At 46.2% G+C, this 25,424-nt stretch overlaps 1 protein-coding gene across 2 annotated transcripts in view; it reads left to right on the forward strand.

Annotated features, from left to right (window-relative positions):
* Positions 1-244: 244 nt before the first annotated feature.
* DDX4 (DEAD-box helicase 4) overlaps positions 245-25,424 on the forward strand; it is a 38,246-nt gene continuing 13,066 nt past the window's right edge. Inside the window, exons 1-11 of one of the 2 annotated variants that reach the window (XM_059695041.1) lie at positions 245-336; positions 5,300-5,360; positions 7,529-7,606; positions 11,241-11,318; positions 13,101-13,151; positions 13,976-14,035; positions 20,742-20,843; positions 21,698-21,778; positions 23,363-23,404; positions 25,061-25,108; positions 25,212-25,259. In XM_059695041.1, coding sequence (XP_059551024.1) covers positions 265-336; positions 5,300-5,360; positions 7,529-7,606; positions 11,241-11,318; positions 13,101-13,151; positions 13,976-14,035; positions 20,742-20,843; positions 21,698-21,778; positions 23,363-23,404; positions 25,061-25,108; positions 25,212-25,259 — 721 coding nt within the window. In that variant the 5' untranslated portion in view covers positions 245-264. The remainder of the gene's footprint in view (positions 337-5,299; positions 5,361-7,528; positions 7,607-11,240; positions 11,319-13,100; positions 13,152-13,975; positions 14,036-20,741; positions 20,844-21,697; positions 21,779-23,362; positions 23,405-25,060; positions 25,109-25,211; positions 25,260-25,424) is intronic. The other variant, XM_059695040.1, reaches the window with a different exon arrangement.

Genomic DNA, 25,424 nt, shown 5'->3' on the forward strand with positions numbered 1-25,424 from the left:
GGGCTTGGGGGGCCGCGTGGGCTGTCGGGGGGACGCGGTGGTTGCCCGAGTCACCGCGGCAGGGGCCCCACCAGTTCCACGGGCGGGAAGGGGGACGGTCAGTGCCGCCTCCAGGACCTCGCCCCCTTCCCGCCGCGTTGCGGGGAGGTGGGCGCCGGCCGGAGGCGCAGCGCGGGTGCGGGGCCGTCGGGTGCGCCGCGGGCGCGGTTCTGAGCGCATCGAGGCCCGTGTGTCTGTGCTTCCAGGAGGACGGGCTGGACCACCATGGGCGATGAAGACTGGGAAGCGGAAATCATCACCCCGCACCTGTCGTCCTACGTGCCGGTGCTGGAGAAGGTAGCCGCCCGCGGAGTCCCGCTCGCCGCCCCGGCCCCGGGGAGGGGGTCGCTGGGGCGGGCGGGCGCCAGGGGAGCTCGGCCCACCTTCCCGGGCCTTTTCCGCCGGCTCCCTCCGGCGTGCTCCTGTCCGGATGGTGTGACCGTGCGGCTGGCGTTCACTCTGCTCCGCCACGTCGCAGTTTCCTGGCAGCGATGCTTCGGGTCACACGCGACTTCCTGGGCAGGACCGACCCGAGGGCGATGGCGTGGCCTTCCTGTGGGCGTGGCGTCAAGACGCTGGTGGCTTCTCACTGTAATAGTGTCACGAATATCTATCTAAGGCTTATTCTTTGTTTCAATTTGGGAGGTTTTTGTTTGTTTGTTTTCAAGAATGGAATTACTTGGTCAGAGGACATTTTGTGGTTGTTTTCCCCTACCCCAAGTTCTCAGTGGAAGTGTCAGGATGTAAAGTTCTATGCACAGACACACCTTCTCCAGCGGACTTTAGGCGTCACCTGTCTAGTGTTTATCTTTCCTTCCTCCAGGCTTTGGCCCTTGTTACGTTTCCTCAGACAGCACACGGCAGGCAGCGCCCTGTGCGTGCTGATTGCAGGCGGTGTTTGCCGTCTCGTATGGCTGACTCAGGTCTCGCCAATGCAGCCTTTTCGAATCTTTGTGCTATTCAGGAACATACCTTGTTTCATGATTTGGGGGTGCTGACTTGAATATAATTTTCGTTAACAAATCTACCTTAGGCTTCTTTATACATATTTGTGTGGGTCCAATTTGTAGTCAAATTTTTGCATTTGTCTGCAAACGTAACACCTGGTGCTGGCTTTTTTGGTGGTTATATGGCCTGTTTGCCTCGAAGGGAGTGGTGCCGTTAACAGATTTTTTGCCTGCCTTGGTTGAATAAAAAGTGCAGAAACTAAGGATGAAGGTGGGACTTCTTAAAATGACATTTTTAACGTAGGAGGACTCAGGTCTTTTATGCAGCCCAGTTTCTCTTAGGCACCGTTTTGATGGGTTTGCAGGCCCAGTTTCCATGTGTAGAGACAGCTGGGTTTCCCTTTTGTTAAATTGATAGTGGCTCTGAGACCGTCTGGAATTGGTCTCATCTTCATGTGTGTGATCAGCCTTTCTGAATGCTGCTCAGGATTCTATTCGGAGATTCAATGTTGACACATGCTTATATAAATTTGAGTAATTGGCCACTGTTCTGGTAGCTCTTAGAACTTTGCGAGTCTAGATTGTGAGGTGAGTGCACCACCTCAGGACAGAACAGTGAGAGCTGGGAGGTGAAGAGAAGTCGGTCACCTCACCAGTGCACGGGAGGCAGAGATCTCGGTGCTCGGGCGTTGGTCCCTGCGTGCCAGCTGGCTGGGACATTCAGAAAGCAAATACTCTGAGGATTCAAATGGAAACAGCTTGAAATAGTCTGTCCACAAATATAATTTTATAAAGTGGGAGCAGCAAAGTTTGTAAAATGATTTGCATAAGAAAATAAAGTCCGCACCTTCTCTGTTCACATCACGCTGTGGTTCTGAAGTAGCAGAAACAGATGTGGCCCCTGGACATCACAGAGCTGGCAGACCTAAGGAGGCGGGCGTGCTGGAGCCCCAGGGCGAGTTCTGGCAACTTCTGGGCCTAGTCATCGGCGAGATGTGGGAGGAAGAGTGACTCTTAATCGAGAGCACGGGAGCTCGTGGATGCTGCACAGGGCGAGTTGTGGGAGATGGGCAGCGTCTCATCCTCAGACCCTACAGGCTAAAGAGATGGCCCCGGCGGTTGAGCTGGTCCAGAGATGGGGAGAGCCCTCCTGGAGGAGGGCCCGCAGGTTACAGCTGATGGGGACGCCCGACCCCGGGAGGAGCTGCACCCCGAGTCTTCTGTCCTTGCTTCTGTTCTCGTCTACACTCTGCCCTCATTGATGGTGGTTCTGCTGCAGCCTGTCGTTGGTTGATCACCTCATTGTGAATTTGGATTGTTAAATGCTTTTGTTTGGGGAAATTACTTTTATTTGAAAAAGGGCTTCACACCGAAACTAGGGTCTACATATTACAAGCTCTTGCAACAGTCACATTTGTTTCTGGGCTTTGGTGGTTATTTCTAAATGTTGAGGTGCTTTGCTCTTTCTTGTGAGACCTGGCAGCTTGCTGCACTTCGGGTCTGTGTGGGACACGTGGGACTCAGGTAGGAGTTCTGCAGTCAGATGGTGCTGGGGGAGGCATTCCTTCCCCACAGCAGCTGCGGAAGGTGCTGACGGAGGAGCCAGGCTTCAGCTGGGGCGGAGGGGCTGATCTGGCTGGCACTGCTGAATCAGAAGAAGGGGTGGAGGGTGGCAGTGACTGTATCTTGGGACTTTAATTGTGTGAGACCAAAGGAGGAGAGATGTATTTTGTTCAGAATTTAAATTTATATGGCAAACTACCTGTGCAGCCGGCCTGGTCAGCCTGTCTGGGCGGCCTACTCAGCTTTGCCTGACGTGGAACGGAGACTAGGAGATGAGATCCTGGTCCTCGGGACAAGGCCATGTGATCCTCGGATGCATTCCAGGGAGTCTGGGCATCCCATGAAAGCGGTGCTTGCCAAGGCCCTCAGGCTGGCGGGGGAACGTGGAGCTGCTGCACTGGACACTAACCTGGGCTGGAGGCAGCATCTTCAAGGGTCATCAGTTGTCCAGCTGTGAGCTTATTTGAGTGGCACACCTGACAAGCATTTGAGGTCCAAACCTCGCCAGGTTTAAGAGGAAAAACAACTTACCGTGTGAGGGAAATACTACTTATTTGCTTGGAAAAGATACAAGACTTTAAAAAGCTATGATATTCCAGATTGAAAATAATAAGAGCACTAACAAGGGGAAAAGAAATGTGTTTATCAAAATGCACACATTATTTGCAGCTGCACCTGAGGGATATTTGTAGTTGCATATGCTCTTATGTGTAAACATTTTGAAATTTCTAAATTGATTCATATGGATGGTTTAAAGGTTATAAATGGCGAAGTCTTCTAAAAGTGAGCGTAAGACAAGACCTGTGATTCATTGAGTAAATTTTATGGAGCCCTACTAGGTGCTGGAGGCAGTGGTAAACACGGTAAGTAAGGTACTTGCTGTCCTGGATGTTATGTTTTACAGGGAGACAGAAGAAGCACACTTGAGAACCGAATGATTGTAGTGAAAAGTGCTATGAGTAGTTCTGGGGAAAGTGTGTGTGTGGATGGAGAGCGTGTGGGCGAGGGAGAGACAGACAGACGGTGGATTAAGATCACGTGGAGAGGAAATGGAGAGGACAAGCTTCCCTGGGACAGTGCCTCAGCCTGGGCCTGAGGAGCCCCACAGCGCGTGTGCAGAGGTCCTAGGAGGAGCAGAGCTGGCCATCGGGGCCCCAGGAGGCAGTACAACGTATGGGTTCCTAGGGCGCTGAAGCCAGGTGACCCAGCTGAGTGCTTCAGGCAACAGACATTGGTTCTCTCCCAGGCCTGGGGCTGGACGTGAGCAGTCGGGTCAGCAGGGTGTGCCCGGGAGGCTGCCGGAGAGAACCCATGGCCCCTCCAGCTCTGGTGGCTGCATCTCTGTCTGCTCCGTCTGCCTGGGGTCTGCTCTGGGTCCTTTCAGCGCCCTTTGCCTTTCTCTTGTAAGTACAAGATACCAATTCCTAGTCCCAGAAACTTGTCAGTGTTACCGTATCTGGAAAAAGTTCTGCATGTAGGATTGAAGATTGTGAAATGAGGAGGTGAGTGTGGATTTCCTGAGTGATGTCATTTGCTGAGGGAATCTATGGAAGATGGACAAGTTTGGGAGGAAAAATGTTTTAAGAACTCTCTATTCTGTTCAATTTGAGATGCCTGTGACACACATTAGTAAGGATGCCAGTCACTATATGAATTGGTTGCTTAGGCGAGGGATCAGACTACGGATATAAAACTGGGAATTATCTGCATGTTAATGGGACTTAAAGGTATGCGATTGGGTAGAGTTCAATAGAGTAAAACTTAGAGGGATCTGCTGCGAGCTCAGGGCACTCCAACCTCAAAGGCTGGAGGGGAGGAGCTGGCCAAAGGGACTGAGGAGGCGGCCGAAGGCAGTAGCCAGGGCGGTCTGCTCCTCAAGCCCGGAGGTGGTTGTCCGAGGGAGAAACTCGTTTCAGATGCTGCTGAGGGCGCCTCTGGAGGAAGCGGGGCACTGCTCGCACTGCCTCACTTCCTCACTGGAGGCATGTTCCCTGCGGAGTGAAGCTGGAGGCCAGGCTTGGGGCTCAAAGAAAGAATGGAAAATAAAACCAAAACAAAATGTAATAAGTAAAAAGATAAAATGTGAATCTAAAAAGAAAGAAAGGATGGGAAGGTGCAGGCAGCAGTGTTAGGAGGGTCGGGGAAGAGGTGCTGTAGCTGGAGGGGAATAGGAAGGAAGTTGGCTTTTTGAAGGTAATGAAAAAGGTTGAGGTTTATGATGAAATGATTATGCTGAAAAACATTTTTTGATGTCTTGTTTCAAAATTTTCCTTGAAATGTATAAGTTTCATGTATATAGGACATTACATCCACAGCCTGAAGATCATCTAGTAATAGCTTTTCAGTTCTTTAGTGCCAGAGTGTTCACACTTAAAAAACCAGCCCTTTTTTGGTGCTCTATTCAGCCAGTAATACTTTGGCTACTAGAGAGGGAATGCACATGATCTAGGCATTCATTGGTTGACTCTCGTATGTGCCCTGACCATGGATCGAACCCACAACCTTGGCGTATGGGGATGATGCTCTAACCAGCTAAGCTGCCTGGCTAGGGTCTAAGTGATAGGTTAATATGCTCTGCATACAATGTTACTTGAAGATTTTGGAATAATTGATAAAGGCGCATCAGTGACCCAGGAAATCTTAACAGTCTACCTCTGAACAAAGCCAGTTATTAAAATTTTCTAGTATCTGTGAAATAGATTATACATTCTTATTACAGTAGAAAGCTAGTCTTTTCTTTCTTCTTGCAGGATAGGTATTCTTCTGGAGCAAATGGAGACACTTTCAGCAGGACTCCAGTTCCATCGTCAGGTATGAGTTAGGCCGAAAGGAGGAGTCCTGTCCGGTGAAGGGCTTCACCTTGGGAATGAGGAGCTGCCTGGTAGACAGCTCCTGGAGACGCTTTAAAGATTCCCTAGTGAGAATGTCTTATTGGGATAGTTTGGGGTGGAGGCCACTTCCAGTTAGAGAAGGGAGAGAACAGAGAGTATGGTGCTATGGACAGCTTTATTTGATAGAGGGGGTTTGCCATCCACTTCTAGGAATAGCCCAAGAGTCTCAAAACACCAACCAGAAAGAACGTATGCACCCCTAGGCTCATAACAGTGCCATTTACAACAGCTAAGACCTGGAAACAGCCCAAGTGCTCATCAGTAGATGAGTGGACAGAAAAGCTGTGGTACATCTACACTGTGACATACCATGCAGCTGTAAAAAGAAGGATTTATTCCCCTTTGAGACAGCAGGGGGACCGAGAGAGTGTTATGCTAAGCAAAATAAGCCAGCCAGAGAAAGACAAATACCACATCATCTCACTTACATGTGGAATCTAAGGAACACAATAAACTGATGATTAAAATAGAACCAGAGGCATAGAAGCATGGAACAGACTGAGGAATCTCAGAGGAAAAAGGGGTGGGAAGAGATTGACCAAAGAATTCATAAGCATACTAGAGGCCTGGTGCACAAAATTCGTGCATGGGGGCGGGGGAGGTCCCTCAGCCTGGCCTGTGCCCTCTCACAATCCGGGACCCGTCGGGGGATGTCAGGCCTATATTGGCAGTCGGACATCCCTCTCGCAATCCAGGACGCTGCGTGTACCAGTGACCATACTTTTCATATAGGTGAAAGGCATCTTGCTGTTGTATGGGGAGCTACATTTTTTTGCCCTGATTATAAAAATTACTACATAACAAGATCCTTCTGAGGCAATAGTACCATTTTTCCCATCTTATGGGCGGAAAAACTGAAGCAGAGGGAAGTTAAGTAATTGGCTTTGTCACACAGTTATAAGTGTCTGAATCAGGGCTGACCACAACATGTGCAAGTCAGAGTCCAGGCATGTCATTGTTGCATCATCCTGTTTTTTTCAGTGTTAGAGCAGCCTTGTCAGGTTTTAATTTTTAAATCTAAGAGACTGTTCCCAATATATAGGGTAGGGTCCCTAGGCCTGACCAGCGATCAGGGGCAATCTGTGGGGCTACCAGCCTGTGGGATCAGGCCTAAACTGGCAGTCAGACATCCCTCTCACCATCTGGGACCGCTGGCTCCTAACAGCTTGCCTGCCTGTCTGATTGCCCCTAACCACTCTGCCTGCTGACCCCCAACTGCCCCCCTGCCTGCCTGATCATCCCCAACTGCCCCCCCCCCCCCACCGGCCTGCTCGCCCCCAACCGTCTCTGCCTTGGTCCCACCACCATGGCTTTGTCCGGAACGGTCTCCCAGTCTAATTAGCATATTACCCTTCTATTAGTATAGACTAGTGGCATGGTGCACAAAATTCGTGCAGGGGGGGCGGGTGTCCTTCAGCCCGGCCTGCACCCTCTCCAATCTGGGACCCCTCGGAGGATGTCCGACTGCTGGTTTAGGCCCAATCCAGCCTGCTCGCTCCCAACTGCCCCCCCCCCCCACTGGCCTGTTTGCCTCCAACTGCTCCCCTGCTGGCCTGATTGCCCCCAACCGTCTCTGCCTGGGCCCCACCACTATGGCTTTGTCCGGAAGGTCCCCTGGGAGGTTTTCCAGTCTAATGAGCATATTACCCTTTTATCAGTATAGATATGCATAGCCCATGGACACAGTGGGGTGGGGCAGGAACTGAGTGGAGGGGAGCAATGGGGGGGAAAAGGAGGACATCGGTAATACTCAACAATAAAGGGGAAAAACCACCAAAAACCTTTGCCCGACCTGGACGCTGCATGTTTGGCTGTCAGGCTGCTAGGGGCTTGCCAGGGTCCCTGACATGAGCGAGCAGGACTTGGGCCTGTAAAGGTGAAGCGCTTGCAGTGGAGTCACCATTTATCTTGTTTGCGAGAGCTGCTTGCTCTTACTCATAGCCCATTTTCCACCCGGCAGCCATCTTTTTCATTCCTAATTACAATTCCTCCTTTGCCATGCGAGTGGGTACGTTGAAAGGGTGTGAAGTTTGCATACCACCAAGATACTTGCTATTTTGACTCTCTTCATAATGTTATTTGCTTTAGAAATGGATGATGGACCTTCTCGAAGAGATCATTTCATGAGAAGTGGATTTGCCTCTGGGAGGAGTTTGGGAAACAGAGGTAAGGGGCTTTGTCTTACCTTGACCTTGTCCGCTGTGCACAGCGGCCGAGTGAGGCTGGTCTGGCTGTTCAGTGCGAAGCCGAGTCTGCTCTGACTGGTGGACAGTAGATTCTGCTGGGATAATGGAGTCGTCATTTTCCAAATGCCGTTGTTCCTTTTCCTGCTTTTACTTTTTGGCCAAGTAGGACATAGTTTAATTGCTTAGACAGATTGGTTCAAGATAGTTGCTTCACAGAGCGCCTGCTTCATGTGTTTAGATGATTGATTCCCAGCAGCTGGCGTGGAAAGTGGAAGGCTTCAGAGGCAGGGCGGGAAGGAGCTCCTTCAGCTCTGTTTCCCAGGGAAAGGCCGCATGGGAGCATTTCTGTCATCTCATTTGTAGTCAGAGGTTATTTTCCAAAGTTTGACATTTTTTTTTACTTTTAGAACTTGATCTGATAAATAATGACACAACCTTCCCACAGTCCATCTTTAGATTTGATAATAAAATGCTGAAAATATTCTGCACTATGGTTTTTTATAGTGAAATAAAATATTAGGACCTCAAATATATTTAAAAATACATGTGACTATTTTTTATGGACTATCATAAGCTAGGGCTAATTGGCAGTTTTAAATACACATAACACCTATTGAACTTATTAGCTATTTGAAAAACTGGATATTTCTAGATATTTTTATTCATTGGAAACTAGAAGTTGATGTGTGCGGTGTTTCATTTGATGTTTGGAAAACTTAATTTCTTGTTTAGATACAGTTAACACAAATGTGAACTTTATATTTTGACATGTTCCTGCTACTAATGGATATAATTTATTCTTTAAAGATGCATATATATATTCTGTTTTTTAAGCCTGTGTCAGTGTTTGGCAAACTGTGGCTCGCGAGCCACATGCGGCTCTTTGGCCCCTTGAGTGTGGCCACGAAGTTTCAATCGCACTGTACGTGCGCGCCCGCACGTGGTATTTTGTGGAAGAGCCACACTCAAGGGGCTTCTTCCCCTTAAGATTCGTCTGACTTCTTAGCTAGTTTCCGTGTCCATGTTATTTCCCCTCAGAACTTGTAGAGCTAGGAATGTGTTTCTGAAATGGACTCTTAATCGCTTAAAGCGAACGTAACTGGTTCGCTTTTCCTGTTCTGTGAAGCAGGGTCTGAACAGCCTCACCTTCTTGAATCACGCGCATCTTCAGATTCTGGTGAGAGTGCTGACGGTGGCTCAGACACAGTTTTGCCTGTGGCTTTGGAGTTTCCTTGGCCCCTGACCCCTGTGTGGGCTGCTACTGAGATGGCGAGGCAGTGGGCGAGGATCAGGAGGCCCAGGGATGGAGTGCAGGGCAATTGAGCCGCCTGAGGTGCCTGTTACCATTTTTTGTTTTAAATAACCCTGCTACTTGCCATAGCAACTCTGCCCTTGATATTCTTAATACAGTGGGAGAGAACCACATGGAAAGAAGTGTTGCTGAGCATGTGGGGGAAGGGTTGGTTCTGACTGGAGCGCTAAAGGGAGACTTCACCAAGAGGTGGCCTTTGAAAGAGGCTTTTATAGAGTGAAGAGAGTTTTGATAGGGACAGTAGAAAAGCAGGCCCGCCACAGCAAAGGAGCAGCATGTAGGCATCTAGAAGTTGGTGGTGGTGGGAGGGGGGGGGGTGTGTGGGGAGTGACTTGCAAGCACTGCAGTGGTGGGTGCTGATTGGCCAGGAGGCTAACATGGGGACATCTGTGGCAGGGAGGAGATGCAAAGGGCACTCAGCTTATTTTCTTTATCATGTGGCCCCTTCCTGAGTTCAGTTAGAATAGAAGGAGTGATTTAAATAGGAGAAAAATGCATTACTAATAGAGTAATTTAGAAACAGGACAAGAGTATAAAATTTTCAGTAGCAATGACTTTCACTCGGGGGGGGGGCATAATGTCAATAGCTCTCTCTCTCAGGTGAGGTTTCTATACAGAAAGTCAGAAGGTTTGGCTCAGTGGATAGAGCGTCGGCCTGCAGACTGAGGTTTGATTCCGGTCAAGGGCACATCCTGGGTGGTGAGCTCGATCCCTAGTAGGGGGCATGCAGGAGGCAGCTGATCAATGATTCTCTTTCATCGTTGGTGTTTCTAGTTCTTGCTCCCTCTTCCTTCCTCTCTGAAACAGTAAAAATATTTTTTTAAAAAGTTGAATTTTCTGAACAAAGGTCACTAGGAAAATAACTAGTCTAGCACTATATTTCAGTGGTATGTTTATGTTTTTACCTTGATGTCATAATGTAAGAATTTTTAAAATAAGTTGGGGGTATGTTAATTACATCTTATAAACTGCTATACTTCTCTCTCCCTATAGCTGAAAGTCTCCCAGATTCTTCGGACCTCTGCTTTTATGACATGCTCACAGTTACAGGCTAAGGATTGTACTCCATGCTTACAGTTACATCCTAAGAATTGTACTCCATGCTCACAGTTACATGCTAGAGAATTGTTCTCCATGCTCACAGTTACATGCTAAAGAATTGTTCTCCATGCTCACAGTTACATGCTAAAGAATTGTTCTCCATGCTCACAGTTACATGCTAGAGAATTGTTCTCCATGCTCACAGTTACATGCTAGAGAATTGTTGTCCATGCTCACAGTTACATGTTAGAGAATTGTTCTCTATGCTCACAGTTACATGCTAGAGAATTGTTCTCCATGCTCACAGTTACATGCTGGAGAATTGTTGTCCATGCTCACAGTTACATGTTAGAGAATTGTTGTCCATGCTCACAGTTACATGCTAGAGAATTGTTGTCCATGCTCACAGTTACATGCTAGAGAATTGTTGTCCATGCTCACAGTTACATGTTAGAGAATTGTTGTCCATGCTCACAGTTACATGTTAGAGAATTGTTGTCCATGCTCACAGTTACATATTAGAGAATTGTTGTCCATGCTCACAGTTACATGCTAGAGAATTGTTGTCCATGCTCACAGTTACATGTTAGAGAATTGTTGTCCATGCTCACAGTTACATGCTAGAGAATTGTTGTCCATGCTCACAGTTACATGTTAGAGAATTGTTGTCCATGCTCACAGTTACATGTTAGAGAATTGTTGTCCATGCTCACAGTTACATATTAGAGAATTGTTGTCCATGCTCACAGTTACATGCTAGAGAATTGTTGTCCATGCTCACAGTTACATGTTAGAGAATTGTTGTCCATGCTCACAGTTACATGTTAGAGAATTGTTGTCCATGCTCACAGTTACATGCTAGAGAATTGTTGTCCATGCTCACAGTTACATGTTAGAGAATTGTTGTCCATGCTCACAGTTACATGTTAGAGAATTGTTGTCCATGCTCACAGTTACATGCTAGAGAATTGTTGTCCATGCTCACAGTTACATGTTAGAGAATTGTTGTCCATGCTCACAGTTACATGTTAGAGAATTGTTGTCCATGCTCACAGTTACATGTTAGAGAATTGTTGTCCATGCTCACAGTTACATATTAGAGAATTGTTGTCCATGCTCACAGTTACATGTTAGAGAATTGTTGTCCATGCTCACAGTTACATGTTAGAGAATTGTTGTCCATGCTCACAGTTACATATTAGAGAATTGTTGTCCATGCTCACAGTTACATGCTAGAGAATTGTTCTCTGAACTCTTTCAGATGCCGGCGAGTCTAATAAAAGGGAGAGCGCGTCCACGATGGGTGGCTTTGGCGTTGGCAAGGGTTTTGGAAACAGAGGTAACACCTGCTTGTGATTCTTGCAGTCAAAGCCCGAGTGAGCGCGAGTCTCCCGTCTTTGAGCTCCTCGTGTATCTCCTGTGACGCACATGGACAGTGTGCCTTTCCCAGGGATTTCCGCTCCCGGGGGTGCCACCACGTCCTGGTGAGAGCAGCAGTCTGTGCTGCTTTGGGGTGCCTGCTCGTCCATGTGGCTTTTTTACTGGCCGAGCTCCTTGCTACAGCCCCCTGTCATGCGGATTCCCACCACAGGTGAAGCCCTCAAGGCTCCCCCGCCCTCCCCGACAGAGGCCATGCCACCCTCCAAGGTGAATCGGAGCCTCCATCTTCCGTTGAGCAGAGGGCTTTGAAAATTAAACTTTCTTCCTACAAACCTTTAAAAACGAGATCAAGAGTAGAGTTTACTTCAAGGCCAGGAGGTGTGACTGGGCGACTCCCCTGAGCGTTTGGAGCCAGCACTTGGCTCTGGGGGGGCGAGGACAGCGGGAAAGGGGCCATTGCAGCGGGCAGTGGAGCACAGTCCTTTTCTGAACCGGCTTCAGAGATGGCCAGTGTTTCAATGAATTAACTAAAAACTTAGATTTTGTGACAATCCATTCTTTCTTAGGAATTCTCTTTATTTTTAAACTAGATGTCTGCTCAAAGAAAAACACCTTTGTTACCCAATCAGAAACTGAGGCTCTAGGGCACTTTAATACTGTCATTGTGTATTAAAGCTGCAGGGAGCTTTATGCTGGAAGCCATGTTAGATTAGGGTTGAACCTGAGATGTGAAGTGACTTGATATGTATACATTTTTCATATAAGCTTAACATCTGTCCAACAGTAATTGGTTAGTCTCTGAATTACATAAACTATAATATTTTATAATTTAGATTAAATACTGATTGACAGACATCCTGTTTTACAACTAATTTTAAAGTATATTATTTCTTGAATATTTTTGCCCTAAAGATTATTCTATTAAGACTCAACATTTAAAAATGCTGTCAAATATTACTGATGGATGCTTTTAGAATTGACTTTAGAGACATGTCTGTATGCTCCACAGATGCATAAATCTAGACACAGGTTTTTATTGAATGAGAAAATTGAAAGCAGAGGTTGGTGGTGAAAGATTAAAAAAATTTTATAAACAAGAAATTTCTTGTTACTGAGAAGGGAAAAATTACTGAATATTGGCTTACAATTTAGTTGTACTGTCCTCTGGCACATAAAGAAATTATGAGTTAATTTATAAAATTTTAAAAATTTTGGTACTTTGAATAGAAAGTATATGGTGGTGATACTGACATATACCCCTGTATGACCCATGCACATATAGAAGGGTATATGACATTTGAGGTAATATAACATTGACTGACATTTTAACCTCAATAAATTGACACAAGGCAGCCCTGTCCGGGCCGCTTGGTTCACTGCAGGGTCGCCCAGTACACCAAAAGGTTGTGGGTTCGAGTTCCGGTCAGGCATGTATGGGAGGCTTTCTCACATCAATGTTTCTCTCGCCCCCCACCCTCTCCCTTTTTCCCCTTCCTCTCTCTAAAATCAATATTTCCTCGGGTGAGGATTTAAAAATATATTAAAAAATAAATTGACAAAGGGAGAAATTGTAATACAATCTACGTGAGGTCTTCAGTATTTCTATATAGTTGTCTGTGTTTTGTCCTGTTCTAAAGGGACGTCATAACAAGTCGTCCCTGGAAGGTGTTTTTATTACACCACTGAGCTACAGGTAATTATTGTTCTCAGAAATTTGCAAGTTTAATTTAAATTTTTACAGGTTTTCCCAATAACAAGCTTGAAGAAGGTGATAGCTCTGGATTCTGGAGAGGTGAGTTCAGTGTTTTTGTAGTGACTATTAGAGTTTCAAGGCTAGCGTACGTGCTGAAGAGAAACTAAGGTGAAGTGTGTTCGTCTGTTCCCGTTCTGGAGCACTATCCCTGGAGACTTGCACAGCCAGCGTCTCTGGGGTGGTCCTGGGAATTTATTTTTAATGAACTTCCCAGATGATTCTGAAGCAGCCTTCTGTGTAGTGATCCTCTGATCTATTCGGAAACCCTGACAGCGTCATTAAAGCCAGAAAAGCCAGGATATCCTCTCGTTTTTTCATTAGCAAGAATGGGGAAAAGTGCATGTCTTTTAAAAAACTGATGTCTCAGGTTTATTAAACAGGCAAATTACAGACATAAGGATGACACATAAAAGAACAGTCATGTGCTTCTAGTGTCTGCAGACCACGTTTGGGACGACTAGTGTTGAGATATTTCTGAAACCATGTTAGTCAAGTGGACAATCACAAAATGCTATGTCTGGCTGGTGCCCGCGCTTGGCACGGGTGCTCACTTACACGCTTCCCGTCCAATATTTGGCTGCAGTAGGTGATTTGTATGGGGATTGACTGAAGAATGTCTTTATATTTCTGTTGTTAAAGTATTTTAAGAGTTGTTTGCATTTTAACTTATGAAAATATTTTTCTTACTAATTTAGCTTGTGGCGGTGCTATTTTTATTTAAAATAATTTTGAAGTAATTTATTTTTTAATCACAGTTGACATATAGTTTTATGGTAATTTCAGGTGATGACTGTTAAATTTTGATATTCAGTCTTTGCAGTTAACTGTTTAGATGCTATTTACATGTTGAACTTTTATTCAAGAGCCGAGTAACTTCGGGGAAGACGCTCAGGCGCGGAGCAGGGGGTTCTCCAGGAGAGGAGGTAAGGGCCGGGTTTGGAGCAGTTTGTACTGATGGCCGATGCTCAGCTGACAAACTGCTTTCGGAAGAGATGAAAGAAAGGCAAATTCAGGTGGTGCAAACCTTTGAAGAAAACTACTTTGGCACATGGCTGTGCTGTTGATAATGTGGGTGAACCTTCAGAAGGTGTTCCTCTTTCCGCTTCTGCTGGATTCCCCCAGGTTCCCCGGGACGTGCTTTGAAGTGCAGAGCAGGCGGGCTGAGTGGATCCTGGTCAGTCACGGTTTAGAGGAGCTGGGAGGCCCATGTCCTGAATAGAATCTCCGGAGACGTAGGGGAGGAAGAAATTGTAAAAGACTTTTTGTTCTGGCCTAGTGGGGCTCCACCATTCTCCGCTAATCCTGCCTTTAATGAAGCAGATGTGAGATGGCACCAGTTGTAATGCTTAATTCTTAATGATCTGTAGGCAGACATGTTAAAACAGCAACAGCAAAGCCACAGAAAGACTCTCATGAACGTACAAAGTTGTTCCAGGTACACAAAGCTCCTTAGGATCAGAGTTTCTCATGTGGAAGGAACGCCATGGTGACCACATCTGCCGGTGCTCGCGCTGCAGCTCAGGGACATTCTTTCCCTGGTCACTAGGTGGTCAGCTGGTTGCATGGCAGCCCTGCCTTGTGAAGCTGGACTGGCTGCATTTCAGTGTAGCCTTATTAAGGATGGGGGATGGGAACTTATTTTGACACTAGAGGCCCAGTGCACGGATTTGTGCACCGGTGGGTCCCTCAGCCTGGCCTGCACCCTCTCCCAATCTGGGACCCCTCAGGGAATGTTGGACTGCCAGTTTCGGCCCGATCCCCACAGGCCAGGCCAAGGGACCCCCCCCCCCCCCCCGTGCACGAATCCATGCACCAGGCCTCTAGTATGCATATAAGATCTTTGGTTAATCTCTTCCTACCCTCCCCCCTCCCCCCTTCCTTCTGAGATTCATCAGTCTGTTCCATGTTTCCATGCCTGTACATTGAGTATCTGTCCCCTGGTGGTCAGTACATGTCATAACTACCGGTCACATGGTCGCTTAGGCTTTTATATAGATAGGTTGGTATGCATACTATCTATATTTTTAGAAAAGCTTAATATTATACCTTTTAATGATTTTTTCCTTCAACATTTTAAAAGATTTATGTATTGAAAGTATAGCTCTAAGTTTATATATTTTGACTTCTAAAATAGTTCACTCTTACCTTTTTTAACATTTATTTTAACAAAGATTTTTTTTTATTTTTTAAAAATATATTTTATTGATTTTTTACAGAGAAGAAGGGAGAGGGATAGAGAGTTAGAAACATCAATGAGAGAGATCGATCAGCTGCCTCCTGCATGCCCCCCACTGGGGATGTGCCCGCAACCAAGGTACATGCCCTCGACCAGAATCGAACCTGGGACCCTTGAGTCCACAGGCTGACGCTCTATCCACTGAGCCAAACCGGTTTGGCACAAAGATTATTTAAAAAAATATATTTTTATTGATTTCATAGAGGGAGAGAGAGAGAGAGAAACGTCAATTTTGAGAGAGAATCATTGATCGGCTGCCTCCTGCACACCCCACACTGGGAATCAAGCCTGCAAACCTGGGCCTGTGCCCTGACCTGTAATCAACCATGACCTCCTGGTCCATAGGTTGACGCTCAACCACTGACCCTTGCCGGCCAGGCAAAGATTATTATTTTTAAGACCATGTAGGATATGTGGTGTTTCTGCCCCTGCCTTTGAAAAAGAAGATTGTGTAGACTTTTAATTCTGCAGAATACCGGTGCTCTTTTCACCTCTAGTTCCTAGGCTCTGTATATAACGTGGAACTGGCGTTATTCATGCATATCCACTTAAGAGTCGGAGCCTCTGCTGTACTGGGCATTGAGCTGTGGACACCAGAGATGCTGAGTCATCAGAGGGTCTTGGGCTCCACAGAGAAGGTGGATTTGGAAAGGCACCAAATTGAATTTATAGGAAAGAATAGAGTGGGGGATGATGGCTCGATTAATCATATTAAACATAGATGACTAGAACCAATGAACCCAAAGATAGATGGGAGGAGGAAATTCTCTAAATTTAAAAAACCTGAAAGCTGTTACCAGACTTGGAAGACAGACTGAGAAGCCCTCTTATTCCAACATGTGCCTGCACAGCTGAGGAGAGAGCAGAAAAGAGGCGGGGGAAGGGGGAAGGAGAGGGAGGAAGAGAACAGATGAGACTTTTCCAGTTTAAAGAGGCACATGAGTCCTGAGCAAATCAAATAAAAACATAATCACACCCTGCACATGTGTTGAAATTACAATATTACCAAGATAAAAAACTCGAACTACCAGGGGGGAAAGATCCACCTGAAGAAGATCAGTAGGTTGAGAGCAGAAGTGTTTTTGTGGTGAAGGCAGGTGAGAGGATAGTAGGATCAGGTGCCACTGGAGAAGAGGTCCGAGCTCAGGTGGATGAGCTCGTGCAATTCAGGTGCCGGAGAGAAACAGTACCATGCATACAAAGACCGCATTCAGTACTCAGGCCATTGAGGAAAGAAATACTAAGTTGTCTAGGTTAGTAAGAAGGGACTGAGCAGGAAGAAAGGAGTAGAAAGCAATGGTGAGCCAACATAAGCCTAATAATGCAAATCGACCAAATGGCGGAATGACCAGTCGCTATGACATGCACTGACCACCAGGGGGCAGATGCTCAACACAGGAGCTGACCCCTGGTGGTTAGTGTGTTCCCACAGGGGGAGCACCGCTCAGCCAGAAGCCAGGCTCACGGCTGGCGAGTGCAGCAGCGGTGGCGGGAGCCTCTCCCGCCTCCGCGGCAACACTAAGGATGTCTGATTCCCATGGGGAGTGGGCCTAAGCTGGCAGTTGGACATCCGCCAAGGGGTCCTGGACTGCGAGAGGACGCAGGCTGGGCTGAGGGGGGTCCCCTGCCCCCCAAGGGCATGAATTTTGTGTACCTGGCCTCAAATAAATAAATAAACATTTAAAAATTGGTAAGCCTAATATAAGCTGATGATAATGATAATTAACTTAGAGGGTTTCAGAAACAAGAAAGAACTAAAATACTAGCAAAGACTTGTTTTTTTGTGTGTGGGTTTTTTGTTTGTTTGTTTTTTGCCTGCTCAGTAGGAAGGAGAATAGATGGAAAATAATTTAAAGATTTCTAAAATATGAAAGAATTGAAGGGTGATTAGAAAAAGGATAAATAAACATATAACTTCCTGGTGGAGGAAATCCAATAGAAGGACAGGGCTTTGGAGGAAGGAGTCTAGGTTTATAATCTACACTAATAAAAGAGAAAAATGGTAATTGGCGTACGACGATACCCTTTTCATTGGCTAATCAGGGCTATATGCAAATTAACTCCCAACTAAGATTGGCAGTTAACTGCCAACAAGATGGCGGTTAATTTGCATATGTAGGCACAATGCAGGGAGGCGAAAGGGAAAGCAGGAAGAAGCCCCCTGCCACTGACAGTGATCGGAAACCCAGGGGGGAGCTAAGAGCTGGGGGGCAGGGCAAAGGCGGCCCTGGGGCCGCCTTTGCCCTGCCCCCCAGCCATGATTGGAGAATCAGGTGCCTTTTCCGCCCTGGCCAGTGATAGCAGGAAGTAGGGGTGGAGCCAGCGATGGGAGCTGGGCACGGTCGAAGCTGGCAGTCCCAGGAGCTAGGGGCCCCTTGCCTGGGCCTAAAGCGAAGCCCAAGATCGCGGGGCCGCTGCAGCTGTGGGTCCCCGCTGCCCGGGCCGGATGCCTAGGCCAGAGGCGTCAGGCCTGGGCAAGGGGCCGATCCTGCGATTGGAGAGTGATGGGGGTCAACGCCTGAGGGCTCCCAGTATGTGAGAGGGGGCAGGCTGGGCTGAGGGACACTCCCCCCCGCCCCACACCCAGTGCACGAATTTCGTGCACCGGGCCCCTAGTACTTAAATATTTAAGTATTTGTGGTGAAATGAAAGGATATCAGTAAAAGCATAAAATAAAATACAGTAACTGGGGAAATCTAATAGGACAAAAAAGCACAAAAAGCATTGAAACTCAGTTAAAAACACTAAGATGTAGAAATAAAAATCCATATGTCGATAGTCACAATATACATGAATATATTTTAATGCAAAACCAAAAACAAGGAGAAAAAGTGTCAGTATTAGCCAAAAGAAGCTGATACAGAAATAGGAGATAAAAGACTTGCATATTAGTGATAAATACTGATACAAGGCATGCTCACTGGGAAGACGTTACAGTTCTGAGCATGGTTTCAATCTAACAGCATATTCTGTATATACAGCAAAAATAGAAGTAACTATTAGAAAATTTTGCAAATCCCAATTAAACCCTTAATTCTAGATTTAGGCCGTTTTTTCTTCAGAAACTGACAGACTGAGCAGAATGGAAAGGAGTGAGACAATAGAAGATTTGAGCATCAGTTACTAGGCTTGATTTCATATTTCTGTGTGGAGTAATATCCCCCAAAAGGACAGGTTACATGCTGTTTCCCATCCAGTATATGGAAAAGACGTAGAATTGGACCATCTGTTAAGGCCAAAGGGAAGTTTCAAAGCTCAGCATAGGATTTATATCAAGGCCATGCCGCCTTGTTAAAGAACAATAAAAGTAGGAAGCAGTATCAAAAAGCCTCACCCTTGCAGTTTGGGAACTGAATTTCTCAGTTTATGCATAATGGTTCCCATGGAAACAATGAAGTATAGAGCAGGGTGACAGTAAAAACATGTCAGAACTTACAGGACATAGCTAACACAGCCGGCTTTTTAGAGGAAATGTTACCATCTTAAATGCATCCATTAGAGGAGAAATTAGATGGATGTTCAACTTAAGGAAAGGAGGAGGCACGTTCACCCGAGGAGTAAGAAAGACACCAGACACGAATGAAATAGGAGCATACCACGGAGCGCTGTTCAGCAGTAAAGGGAGTTCAGTTTCACACAGCGGCCAAACAGGTGAATAAGAAAAGCATGACGAGTATGTTTAAGTATGTTCCCATTATATAGAGCTCAAAACAAAACTAAACCATGCCTTGAGCAAAGAGAAGTACAGAGTTGGTAAAATTAAAACAAGAGCAAGGAAATGAAAAACCACTCAGTACTGGGGCCGCCCCAGGGAAGAAGTGATGCATTATGGGGCAAAGGTACCGGGGACTGTTTTAAACAGGGTAATGAGTCTGTAGGTTTTCATTTTAATGTATTTATTTTAAACATGCGTATGTTTTATATGTTCTTTTTATACACACAAGCAATGAAATAAGTTAAGCCGAAAAGCAGATCAAAGGGGCTTTCTTGAAAAATTCTGACAGGGTTTCTTAAAAGATAAAAGGCACAAATAAACACTTAGAAGAATAAGGTGGGTGTCAGTACTGATCAGCAACCTGTGGCTGGATTGAGGAGCGCTCTGTGAGGGAGGGAGGCGACAGATGCATAACTGTCTGCCCCGTTTTATAAACAGGCTCTAAGCGCACACAGAACCCAGGATCAAGAACTAGCACCTGTAGAATTCTTACGGATTAGTTTCCTTAACCAGAAATAGTTACAAGTTCATAAACTACACGATTTAAACATTTCCTACCCAGTTGGCTTCTTGGTTTTGAATTGACCTTGATCTGTCATAGGTGGGATCTCATTTTACTTGAACTGTTTCTACTGATTTTTTTTGTATTCAGTTGAGTTAAAAATGTATTATTTATAACAGGAAGTTACACTGTGTGTGTGCCTACATTTCTGTGCTTTGAGTATCATGTTTGCTCTTTCTTATAGGAGCAAATAGAGGCCCAGATTTATTTAATCTCTGCCAACTGTATACATCAGTGATGGCGAACCTTTTGAGCTCGGCATGTCAGCATTTTGAAAAACCCTAACTTAACTCTGGTGCCGTGTCACATATAGAAGTTTTTTGATATTTGCAACCGTAGTAAAACAAAGATTTATGTTTTTGATATTTATTTTATATATTTAAATACCATTTAACAGAAAAATTAACCAAAAAAATGAGTTCGCGTGTCACCTCTGACATGCGTGTCATAGGTTCGCCATCACTGGTATACATCCTGTTAGTGATGCAGTTGTGGCAACTTTCAGGATTTTAAGAGCAACCCTGTTTCCTTATGGTCACCTTTAGTTTTGATTCCCAAAGCTAGTAGTGGGCTTAAAAAAAACTGTAGCCAAGTCTATTCATAGTAGGAGGGTTAAACATTTATAGTCAAACTAGAGGCCCAGTGCACAAAATTTATGCACTTGAAGGCGGGGGGTGAGGGGGTGGTCCCTCAGCCCAGATTGCGAGAGCATGCAGGCCAGGCTGAGGGACCCCACTGGTCCATGATCGGGGCCGGGGAGGGACCACAGGAGGGCTCCAGGGTGTGTCCAGCCCATCTTGCTCAGTCCTAATCAGCCAGACCCCAGCAGCAAGCTAACCTATCGGTTGGAGCATCTGCCCCCTGGTGGTCAGTGCACATCATAGCACACGGCTGAGCAGCCTTAGCATATCATTAGCATATTACGCTTTGATTGGTTGAACAGATGACCAGACAGCATATTAGGCTTTTATTATATAGGTTATAGTGTTTCTTCTCAGTGACTACTTGTTCGTGCCTTAAAATATTTAAAGTCATTGAATGATGCAAGGCTTAAGTTAAACTGTGTCCCCACAGCGTCTTTGTCCTGTGCTGTTCATGTGCGTGTTGCTGTTTTAGGCTTTCAGGATGGAAATGACTCAGAAGCTTTGGCGCCGCCCAGAAGAGGTGGACGAGGTGGCTTCCGAGGTTGCCGTGGAGGGTTTGGCCTGGGAAGTCCAAGTGAGTAGTGGGTGCAAATGGTGCGGTTCAGTGAGGAGGACATGATACAGACAAGGCCTGTCCCATGAGGTTGTTGGGAGGAGGATAGGATGGCCCAGCACAGGGGCGGGGCACAGTCACCTACATTGTACATCTATTACTTAGACACATGTGAACGCATCCTGCTTATGTAGGAGAGCAAGCATCTTTTCAGACGAGTGTGTGACCCGGCTCTTCAGTGATACAGTGTTGTGGCTTTGGAGCCGTGCTAACGTGGCTGACCTTACCAGGAGGCGGCCTTCTGGTGGCTCTCTCCCAGCCTGCCTTTCACAGCGTGGCTCCTGCCTCCTCCTCCAGCTGTCATCCTGGGAGCTGAGGCGTGGCCTTCAGAAGCTGCTGGGGTGCCCGTCTCTAAGGGAGGACCGGCGAGTGCTTTGGAAGCTAAGAGCGGAAGTTTGTGATGATGCACTAGGTGTGCAGCTCCTCAGTGACGCGGCACTTTTTAAAGTGGGGCCTGGGAGGAGCCCAGGGGCCACTCTGGAGGAAAGGGGACTGTGCAAGTTCAGGCAGGCACAGCGCTGCTTTGTGGCGGTGATTTAACGCTTGCCGGTATTATATTTTGACAAATCATTGACCCTAAATGCTTTTATGAAAATAAACATTTTGAGGAAGTAATTTGTAACTGAAGGAAATAATTTGTGGAGAAATCCTGTGTGCAGCACTTAAAAAACACTCAGGTGATTCCCGTTAACTTTGAACTATTTTACCCACATCTTTTAACTTTTGGCACTATAACATGATTTTTTCTTTTTACCCATGATTTTAAAACTTCCTAAAAGTAACAAGTCATCTAATTTTATCATCTACACATCTAGACAGCGAGTGTGAGCAAGACGAGGGGACGCCACGCACTGGCGGCCTTTTTGGATCTAGGAGACCAGCGTTTAGTGGCCCGGGTGAGAAATAGAATTCACTATTGAAAATTAATTATTCACCTACGGTTTTAGTTCAAGGGTTAGTAACCCTAACATACATGTTTTCGTATGCTAGGTTGGCTCATGATTTTTTCTGCTTTCTAGCTCTGTAGGCAAAAATACATGGACAGTTTTGCCTCTCATAGAATTTATACACTGAATTATTTCTTCTCTCTTATCTACCAGTTAATTTGAGTTATAAATTGTGCTTTTAATTAGAGGAAGGAAAATAAATTTTTCGTTAGTTTCAAAGAAGGGATTCTGAGTTAGGGGATTTGAGGAGAAAATGAAATAAGAACACAGTTGTTGATGAATAATGTTCAAATGTGAGCACATAAACTGTGGTACATGCGGACAATGGATTATTACTCAGCACTCAAACGACATGAGGTACCAGGCTGTGAGGAAATATGGAGGAACCTTGAATCTCTATCACTAAGTGACAGAAGTCACTTGGAAAGGCTGTATGCCTCTGATCCCAGCTCCACGACCCCCTAGGAACACGGTGGCGTTTCAGGGGGCAGTGGGGAGCGCTGAGCAGGCAGAGCATGAAGGATGCTCAGGGCAGTGGAACTGCTCTGTGGGATGCCAGAGTGGTGGATATGTCCTTCCACGTGTGTCCCAACTCACACAGTGGTCAGCCCAGAGTGAGCCTGATGTCCGCGCTGGCCTCTGGGTGGTGAGGACGTGTCGGTGAAGGGTCTCAGTTGTAGCAGGTGCACCCCTAGGGGGGTTGTTGACAGTGGGGGTGGCCATGCATGCGTGGGGACAGGAGGAAATGGGAAATCCCTGTATCTTCCCTCAGTTTTGCTGTGAATCTAAAACTGCTCTAAAATGGAAGGTTTTTTTGGTTAATAAATCTTTATTGTTGAAGGTGTTACATATGTCCTTTCCCACCCCCCCTTGCCCTCTCCCCAGCCTGCACCACCACTGGCTGTGTCCTTGGGTCATGCATCTATGCATGTGAGTTCATGGTTGATCTCTCCCCCCTTCACCCTCCCCTGCCTTCCCTCTGGGGTCGGACTGTCTGTTCGATGCTTCTCTGTCTCTGGGTCTATTTTTGTTCATCAGTTTACGTTGGTCATTAGAGTCCACAAATGAGGAGTTCATGTGGTATTTGTCTTTCTCCAACTGGCTTATTTCGCTTAGCATAATGCTCTCTAGGTCCATCCCTGCCGTTGCAATGGTAAGAGTTCTTTCTTTTTTATAGCAGCGTAGTATTCCATTATATAGATGTACCATAGTTTTTAATCCACTCATCTGTTGATGGTCACTTAGGCTGTTTCCAAATCTTAGCTATGAACGTAGGGGTGCATACATTCTTTCTAATGGGTGTTTCTGAGTACTTGGGGTATATTCCTAGAAGTGGGATCTAAAAATTGAAGTTTTTAAAGGAAACATTCGGATGAGAAAAAGGTTTAGATGAACTGTAGACTTCAGAGGTGGATGGTCGAGGGACTAGGAGTCCCGAGAACGTGCTCAGGGTCTGATTAGAAATTGCTCTGTGGTGCATGCGCTGGAGGGGGAGTGCTTTCTCTAAAGCATCTGCAAAACCATGTCTTCCAGGCAATGGCGACATTTACCAAAGCAGAGGTGGGAGTGGACGAGGTGAGTTTTTGTTTTTATTTATTTTTATTTTTATTTATTTTTTGTTCTCACCGAAGGATAATTTTTCCATTGATTTTTAGAGAGAGTGGAAGGAGGGAGGGAGGGATTGGCGGGGAGGAAGAGAGAAGTGAGAGATATACATCGATTGGTTGCCTCCCACACACACCTGATGGGGGCCAGGGATCAAAACCCCAACCCAATGCCCTTGCCTGGGAATTGAACCCATGGCCCTTTGGTGGGCAGACCAATGCTTAACCACTGAGAACACTGGCCAGGATCAAGGTGAATTTTTGTTTGGTTTCCCTATAAGTGGTTAAAATGATTGTAATACAAGTTTAATTTTTGAAGTTAAATGTAGCTGTTACTGCATTTATACACTTGGAGCATACATTTGCACAGCCTGTGTTTTAGAGTGACTTAATACTTAATGCTGTAGATGTATTTCCTTAATATGCTTACAGGGCTGTTTACTGAAGCTGCATTTATAGTAAGTAAAGACGGAAAGTCACCTAAAATTTATCAGCAAGCAACTCCAATAAGTAATAAAACCACGAAATGAAAGATCAGGGAAATACGAAAGATTGAGAAACTGTGTACAGAGCCTTACTGTAAAGCAGTGTGTTTTCTTATGACGCGGTTTGGTTTGGTGGGGGGTGGAGTCCAGTGCACAGGACGTGGTGCCCGAGGGTGTTTCAGTCACGCCCTTCCTGTCCTGCACGAGGGCCACGCTCTCCCGGCTGTTAGGACAGTGGAGCTGGCTGGCCGTCTGGGAGCCTCAGGGTCATGCAGAGTCTGAGCTTTCAGAGCAGCACCCTGCCCAGGCCCTGGAGTCTTGACTCTAGAAAGATTCTTCTCCAAATGCTCCCGTGCGGTGTGAAAAGAAATGTTTCGAGACCTTTCTGTGGACAAGTGTAGGGCTCCCAGGAAAAGGCTCCCTCTTGTTAGCCTCCCACACAGAGGGCAGCCTGTTCTGGGTTGTGATGTACCCTCAGCGGCCCAGAGGGGGCGTTGCCCGAAGTAGAAAGGCCACAGGTGCACAGGGAGGCCCGGCTGCTCCTGCTTTTCCTCTGGGGTCTGGACTCCCAGGCCGGAGGTGGCCGCATTGTCAGCCCTCAGCAAAGCCTGGGTCTCGCGTCTTCTGAGCTTCCCCTGGGGACAGCAGTCCCAGCTCCTTGCTGGGGAGTGAGGCGCGTCCTGGGTGAGAGCAGGGGAGAGGACATGGACGCTGGGCCTGGGTGTCTGACTTTGCCCCTTGGCGGTTCTGCTCTCTGTTCGTTCCCTGTAATAAGTCATCACGTGAGTCCTGGGAAATGGTGGGACCTGGAGGTGCTGGTGGGGACACCCCAACACAGATGAACACTTACTTCCTTTTAGAAAATAAACCCCTTTGCTGAGGGACATAGGAATTAGAGACATAACAGCTTAAACAAAAAAACAGTAATATTTAACAGAGTCAGCTGCATAAAACCAGCATTTTGAATACAAAGGCAACAAAATGCTCAGGATTCCACGTATCTTAATTGTCTCAAGTATTATTTGTGCGAAAGGACTTTAAAGACGTCTGTCCGTTTTTAGAATGTTCTCTTTGAGGACAAGCAGTGAAGATAAAGGTGGGCACCGCCTTGTCCTGGTTGTCACTGTGGGTTTCCTTCCTAGGGGGCTACAAAGGGCTAAATGAAGACGTCGTCACAGGCCCTGCCAAGAGTGAGTGTTCCTCGAGATGAGGCGTTTGATTCTTACAGTGAGAGTTCTCTCACCCCCCGTTTTAAAAAACATTTCTCTCTTTTTGGGTTTGATTCCCTTTAAGATTCTTGGAAGTCAGGAACTGAAGGAGCAGAAAGTGATGACACTCAAGGTACATTAACTTTGTGTGATTCACAGAATGTGTATTGCATTTTAATAAAAACGCAGAATATTTAAAAGCGAAGTTAACTTTTTAAACTTAGAAATTAAAACTTTAATGCTAAATATTGAGAAATTGTATAGTATTTTGCCAGTTTTTGTCTGTTTCCCTCTTACT

Source organism: Myotis daubentonii, chromosome 4 (genome assembly GCF_963259705.1).
Source record: "Myotis daubentonii chromosome 4, mMyoDau2.1, whole genome shotgun sequence".
NCBI lineage: Eukaryota > Metazoa > Chordata > Mammalia > Chiroptera > Vespertilionidae > Myotis > Myotis daubentonii.